This window comes from Acipenser ruthenus, chromosome 10 (genome assembly GCF_902713425.1).
Source record: "Acipenser ruthenus chromosome 10, fAciRut3.2 maternal haplotype, whole genome shotgun sequence".
Taxonomy (NCBI): domain Eukaryota; kingdom Metazoa; phylum Chordata; class Actinopteri; order Acipenseriformes; family Acipenseridae; genus Acipenser; species Acipenser ruthenus.
The window spans coordinates 39,447,329-39,455,054 of record NC_081198.1 but is presented as its reverse complement, the minus strand read 5'-3'; the positions used below and the strand labels follow the sequence as shown (position 1 = coordinate 39,455,054).

The following is a 7,726-nucleotide window of genomic DNA, read 5'->3' as shown; positions in this document are numbered from 1 at the left end:
TATTTGGATTCCCTCAACTAGGGAAGATAATTGTATCTATACCGGTGCTGTTTTATATATACCGCTAATATGTGTATATTCATACACTAGACATTAACACATTTCCAGGGGAGGACTAACAATAACCACAAAATAATTCTTAATATGTATACATATCTTATTATTATTAGTAGTCGTAGTCGTCGTAGTAGTCCTATTTAAGACTCATAAAATGGGAACTACACCAGCTGTCAAAGGACAGCTGGAAAAAAATTCTACTTAGCACCCTTGAGGGTGCTAACAGGAATGATCCTTAACTAATTTAACTGAAGAACCGGTCAAAAAAGCTGTAGTTGTAGTCGTCGTAGTAGTAGTGTTATTATTATTATTACAGTTCTGGACACATTCATTCAGGAAAATTAATTTAAAGAACCAAAACGACCACCCAAGCAACTAGGTGGTGCTGTTCTGAACCTCGCACATTCAAATGACACGAAGGGTTAAACTTTTTTTTTTTCTGTCAATTCTGCTTCAGCTATGACTAGCACTACAGAATACAGTGGAAGTTAAGTATATATTTAAGTGTGGACAGAGAAGAGCGCCTGAAGCTGTTGGGATTTTTGTAAACAATCTTTGTTGCTGTTACCTTGCAATTGTTACTGTATGTGATGCATTCACTTGCACAGGAAATACAGTCTTTTTCAAAGAACGCTCTGAGGAAGCAATGCACCAGGGTAACCACTTTAACTGGAAAGAGAATTATAGAAACGTGGAAAGATTCCAAAGTCCAGGTTGTGGAAGAAGCAGCGCAGCCCGAGGGAGCTTGTGGATATGTCCAGGATCTCAGCTTGGACCTTCAAGTTGGAGTTATAAAGCCCTGGCTACTAATTGGTGAGATAAACGTGTAATTATTCCGCCTTAGTTTAAGCTTTCGAAATATGTCATATTTATTATTACAGCATTCTTCAGAGAAAGCGATTACACTATTTACAGTAGTTATAGCTTATGTACAGTAACACTCAGTACTAAACCAATATTAACACAACATTTTAAAACTCTAAATATGTGAAGTGATCATAGTTTGTCTGACAGGTATTTAATCTCAGATGTGACAAGTTGATTGTTGTTGTCAAACAATGTAGGAGATGTGTTATCTTGTGTCATTTGAATTGGTAAAGTTACAGTATCAAAACCAGTATAATTAAGTCCTACAGAATTCTGTGTTATACCGAATTGTTTTTATATTAGTGTTGGTAATTCAAATGTAATTACATATACGTGACGTATTTGATTGAATTCATCATTAATGTTAGAAGTATGAAAGATGCACACAAATTAATTAATTAATACACCCTTTTTCTTCTAGCCTCACAAGACGTTGCTCAGGATTTTGAGACACTGAAAAAATTTAAGGTAAAAATGTACATAGAATATATGTTGGCACTGTCATCTGCTTATAGTGAATATTGAAATGATTGCTGCTTTCATAGATTAATGGACTACCGATTAGTACCTTATGTAATATTGTTCAATAAATGACTTTTAATGAGTGATTTTTATTTTTATTTTTATTTTTTTTGGAAGAAGTTGAATTGTGTTACTTTTTTGTTTTGTTTTAGGTTTCACATGTACTAAATGTTGCATATGGAGTTGAAAACACCTTTCCAGAGCAGTTTGTTTATAAAGCGTTTTCTATACTGGATCTTCCGGACACTGATATAACATCATTTTTTCAAGACTGCTCCAAGTTTATAGAGAAAGCCAAGGCACAGGTAAATTCTGTACATGGTTTGGAATATGTGTGTCATATCTCATGTATTGATGTATTGACAGGCCATTTAGTACAAATCAGTCACCAAGTTATCCTGCCCAGCTTTTTTTTTTTCACTGATCTGTGTTGACTTATAAACTAAACATCTTTGATCTCTAGATGGTGTGTTCATCACAGCTTCAAAAACTAGCCAAAATGTAAAACTAGCCAAATGTTTGTCTATGTCCCTTCATTCTTTAAGTTTTACCATTTTTGATTGTGTGTTTTTGAAGTTACATATATGGACGAATACACTGTCTTCGAGGTCAGAAATGACAATACGTAACTTTAGGACCACACAGAACTAGTTGTTGTCAAATTATTAGTAGTAAAAAAGTAAATGCTATATACCTGAGATTAAAAAAAAAATGATTGAACATCATAATAATTCTAAACTGCAGATACCATTCAGCAGAAAAGGAATTAATGTAGTCTATATGTTTAACATTGGAGTGGGTCTTTTGTTTGATTTTTTTTTTTCAGTTGGCAGATGTTTCAACAGAAAGAGAAGTTTTATGTAGATTTTATGATTGACTTTGACAGATCAGTTTACCTGATGCAGCAGAATCCATTGATGCACGCAAACTTGATTCTCTGTATCGTATATGCAGGGCAGTGCTAGGTGTTTCACAATGTATTATTTAGTGTTGTGTAAAAAGATCATATCGCCACTAACCATTGTTTTGTATACAGCCTCTTTACCAAGCCATAGGTATCATTACCAGCAACCTGACACAGTTGCATGAAGTGAGCTCATGTAGGTTTCTAATTACAACAGCAATTAGAAATAAGTTTCCACTCCATTTGCAAATGAATAGTAAGCGTTTGCCACTGTTTTGCCAATGCATATTTCATATTAACAGGTATGATACACCTTTGATCATTAAACATGGATGGCTTCTTAGCACTATCTAACATTACCTCTGTTTTTTTTTTTGCCCATCAATAATCTTTGGGATACATTTATTCATAGTTATCTCGTCAAAGCAATTAGGGAACATGGTTTTTCCCAAAATACTTTACTCTGTTGCCACAGTTAAATATAACTATTGCTTCTGATATAATTGTCTGGTAGTTGACTACATTGTAGTTATGAGATAAGTACAGCAATGCTAAGTAATGTGTTTGTTCATAAAGCTGCACTGTGCTCTGCAACAATCTAAAGTGTTACAGAACACCCTGCAGTGTTTACAAGAAACATTGTCTGTACCTCAGTATATGTTTTTAAACATAATCCTCATTTGTTTTGATATTTAGATTCACATGAGCCCTTAATTAGCTGGAAATATATTTCTTAGGTTTTTCTGGAGCATTCACCAGGAGATCAGTTTTTCCAGTTCATACTCTCTCCTGCAACAATGCTGGTGGGAATAGTAAACTACCAATAGAATTGCAGGAGGGAACATTGTCTGTATCTCTCTCGAGTAAAATTGGAGAAATGTGTTCCCCAGGTGATTTATGACCTATGATGACCTCATGTGTTAAAATAGATTGCTGCAATACAGACATGATTTACAGCAACGGTAAAGTAATACGTTTCTTGCAAACACTGCATGCTGTTCTGTACTGTTAAAACCCTGGCATTGTTTTTTAAGGCTTATGAGAATGTTGTAATCATTCATTTCCCCTGTGTTTTCATTTTCCAGAATGGAGTTGTGCTTGTTCATTGCAATGCTGGAGTATCCCGCTCTGCCTCGATAGTCATCGGATACCTGATGTCCACTGAATACCTGCATTTTGATGATGCTTTTTCATTAGTGAAGAATGCCAGACCTGTTATCTGTCCAAACCCAGGCTTTATGGAGCAGTTAAGGAAATACAAACCATGCGATGGAAGTCAGTTCAATGGAAATGTAGATCCCTGAAATAGGACTCAGGGTTATATGGAATAATACATAAAACACAGTTTACAACATATATCTTTATTTATATGTAATTATTTAGGCTGCCTCTACTGATGGTGCTTTTTATGTTTCCAGCAATACTCTTTAATTATACTTTTAATCTGTGATGTACAATTATATTAATATAATTATCTTAAGTGTAGCTTTTATTAAATTACTGTAAGACATACCGGTCAACTTCACAATACATTTTGTCTATAAAAGCTAATGAACAACATTACATGCTTTTTGATTATCACTATTGTGTATTATGTCAGGCTAGTTAAAATACTTGATTTCAGTGACAAAGCACACTGGAACATTTTACATTGGGTGTATAATGCTCACCTGTACACGATTATCATTTTTGTAGATCTGTTATCTTGATATGGATTGTACTTACTTGATCTTGGTATTATTTGTGATTCTCTTTGCTTAAAGCTCCCATGGCCCAATTTTCAAGCAAGTGCAATGGCATGGACAGGAATACAATACTTTAAAAAAATATACAACTAGTTAAAAACTACTAATAACAATAATTCAGCTGGCCTTTGTCTACTAAGTTGTTTTTTGCAAGTATAATGTAATGGTTTTATTCCTCTCAGAAAATGACCCTTTGTCTTTGCACTTTCCTCAAAATAGAAGAATGTAAAGCATATTCTTACTTGAGTAATACAATTACTCAACAATACTAGTGATTATAGCTTAAAGCTTGCAGCAGTGTTATTGAACTGACTCCCCCCAAGAAAAGACACCATTGAGAAAGACAAGATGAACAAAAAGAAAACAAGGACAGGATAAGCCTTTGCTCTTTCTTTATAAATGGTAAAATAATCATGCAAGCTTACATTTTGAATAGCATTCAAGTCCCTAAAGTAAAGTGCAGGCTCTGATTAGCCCTAATCTAGGACTACCTTACGTAACATTAGGTATCAGGGTCGTGTGAAACCAGACAAATATGTATTTAATAAATGTTTACGTTTGTTGAGAAATGTGAAACATCCACATTTAATTTAACAATAAGGGATGTGGGTAACTTAGCTTAAATTAAATCATTTTTAAAGTGCTTAAAAAAGCGTCTAATAAGGTGCGGATCAGGAATATTTGAAGTTTCCCAGCTAGTACTGGTGCTATGCTGCATATTCTCATAAACATTACCGCAATTAAATATTACCACAAAATGGAAGATAAAGCACTTTAAAGCACTTTACTCCAGTTTTTAATTAACTGAAAAACTAGAACCAAGTAAGTACTGGTGTCCATGGCATTTTAAGCCTTCTAAAGATTTCTGCTTCTGTTTTGTCAATATTGTAAAATATTGTATATTTTCTCCTTTCAAAAAACAGGAATTAAAGACTGGAGTAAATGCTTTGGATATGTCGCTATGTTTCCTCGAGTGGTCAACAACTGTAAACATAACACTGAAATAAATACATTTATTTTCAGTAGCAGTAGTTCTTTACCCACCACATGAAATATTGATTGTGTGGTGTTCCTGTATATTGCTTATAAGACACATTATAAGCATTAAAAAATAACAATATCTGAAAACTGCTCTGAATTGGTAAATATAAGACTTAAGAAAATTCACCCAGGGAACTGCCTACAGTATGTCCCAGCTCATACTTTAAGATCTCAGGATGCTTTGTTGTGACAAAATAAACCATGATTTGTAGGTCCACGTCCAGTCATCAACAAAAAACATACACAAACACAAGCCTATCAATACAATGGGGTGGGCCCATGTGCTTTAAAGTTTATTCTCATCATTAGAATAAAGGGACATTTTACAGAAGGAACACTGCTGCACCCTGCTGGGGGAACTATTTAATCAACTGTTAATAACTTCACAGTGAGGTTGAATCTTACATGTATTGTAATACAGGGTTTTATTACATTTTTTGTCATTCTTGCAACACAAGTGTAAATTAGCACTGGAGATTTGCCTGGTTTCAAGGCAGTATTAATGAAGACTCTTAGGTTGTTTATACTCAAGAAAATATGCCAGGTCAGTAGTTCATTTTGCATGCATTTAATTCCATGCCTTATGTAGATTTTCAGTTTACTGTACAGTTGGGAAAGGAAAACAGAATGTAGCTTCTCACAGTAAATATAATAGGAATTGAACCTCTGCTATTTTCTTTGTGGTGCCTATTCCCTCCCTTTTAGCGTCATGTTTTCATAAACTTGTTCACTGTGGTTTCATGAGTCTAATGCATTTGCAGTATGTTGTAGAGATGGTCCCTTTGAATAAGGTGCATTTCTGCAAGTAAAAATGTATAGTTTATTCAGTAGTGAAGAGCTAAGGTTTATGCCTACAGGAATTTCCTGACCGTGCGTGCTCACAAACACACATGTTCTAGCAGCGTGGTGATGTTTTGACCTTGACACAAGCACTGACAGGCTGAGGCTGGAGGGAATGTGCACCTATCCCTGGAGTGGTATATAACACCACCAGATCTGTCGAAGAAATCTGTTTTGAATATTCAGGTTTCTTTCTGCTTGTGTTAAGCCTGGAGCTAAAGAGACTTCTGATGAAGTGTGTTTTCATAAACAAGTCTGTTCAATACTTAGATAGAAGAGCCCCAAAGAATACCAGGTATTGTCTCTAGGACAGAACTCAGCCATCACCCTCACATGGTGTTTAGGGACATTAGGAGATTAGGTTAAATCTCTCTTAAAACAAGATGTTGTATCTTCAATCTGCAGTACATGCGAAGAGCTATTGTGCAAGTAAATATTTGTTACAAATCCCTTTTTTTCCTACACCCCACTTACCTTTTTATGATGTTTGCAGAGGTACAAGCTGTACCTCGTTATTGGGAATGTTGCCATGGTTTTTATTCATATTCTTTATTTAAAATTAATTAAAGTAATCAAAAACAACATAGGAGGTAGGGCTTTTTCTTGTAGAACTCCTAAATTATGGAATGCTCTGCCTTCGTTTGTCAGGGAAACTGGGACCGTTACAGTTTTCAAGTCATGACTAAAAACACACTTTTATAAAATGGCTTTCTTATCTTAGTGGATTTTATTGTAACTTTAAAATTGCTGCTTTTGTGTTATGTTTATGTGTATACTGTTATTTAAATGGTCCATTGTGGCAGTAGTATGCGTGACATGCTATACAAATGTATTGTGGTTTGTTCTTTTTTCTGCTATGTACTGTACAGTGCTTTGTGATACTTTTGTATAAAAAGCGCTATATAAATGCAATAAATAAATAAATAGTGTTAAATATTTTGTATTCAAAATGTATTGCTATTTTTTGACATTCAAGATGCATGTAAAAGAAGCAAATATGTCAATGAGATTATTATTATTATTATTATTATTATTATTATTATTATTATTATTATTATTATTACGACTACTACTACTACTACTAATAATAATAATAATAATAATAATAATAATAATAATAATAATAATAATTGTGCATCACTCAACTACCTTCCCTCGCACATACAGTACACATTTTAGATGTAATCTACTATAGGCAGCTCTAGCAGTGAATCTAAGACTACTATACTAGTTCACTCCACCCTCCTTCAGTCCAGGTCTCCTTTTGGGGTCAAACTGCCAATGAAATTCATGCCAGTTTTAGCATGAATGTGTGATGTGTACACTTGTGCACAGGGGACTTGGCTGCACCCTCCAGAGCTACCCACACGAGATACAGACAACCATCATAGCAGAATCAATCTCATTTACTGATTTCTCTGGTTTGGATTTGAACTAGGGCAGTGCTTGGTTTCATATATATCGTTTTGCTATGTCTCTCTGGACAAGCTTGCCAAGAAAAAGTTGAAGGACCTTGCAAATTTAGTTTGAAGCATTTGAGCACGTAGAAAAGGCTACTATTCTCAGTCTATACACTAGTATAGGGGTGTCAACTACTTCAGAGAATTGATAGTCACGCAGCACGTTGAAAAATGCGATTTGTTGGTGAAGTACTGTAGTCTTCTTGATGAGCAGCAACAGCAAATGAAATGCACAAGACCTTGAAACTCTAGTGATAATTACCGTACCTAACCTGTTATATTTTGTGCAT

General features: G+C 34.6%; 1 protein-coding gene across 1 annotated transcript; it reads left to right on the top strand.

The window, feature by feature from the left end:
- Positions 1-293: 293 nt before the first annotated feature.
- LOC117404188 (dual specificity protein phosphatase 19-like) lies at positions 294-6,912 on the top strand. Its single transcript, XM_034006974.3, has 4 exons — positions 294-870; positions 1,346-1,392; positions 1,599-1,751; positions 3,436-6,912. Exons 1-4 carry the CDS (start codon positions 648-650, stop codon positions 3,652-3,654), a joined length of 642 nt encoding a protein of 213 aa, XP_033862865.1. The 5' UTR covers positions 294-647; the 3' UTR covers positions 3,655-6,912.
- The last annotated feature ends 814 nt before the right edge of the window (positions 6,913-7,726 follow it).

Excerpts from the sequence above, each read along its gene's own strand:
- LOC117404188 (XM_034006974.3), top strand. The coding sequence starts at position 648 with ATGCATTCACTTGCACAGGAAATACAGTCTTTTTCAAAGAACGCTCTG. Across the intron at positions 871-1,345 it reads AAAGCCCTGGCTACTAATTG|CCTCACAAGACGTTGCTCAG; the intron begins GTGAGATAAACG and ends TTTTTCTTCTAG. Across the intron at positions 1,752-3,435 it reads TAGAGAAAGCCAAGGCACAG|AATGGAGTTGTGCTTGTTCA; the intron begins GTAAATTCTGTA and ends TTCATTTTCCAG.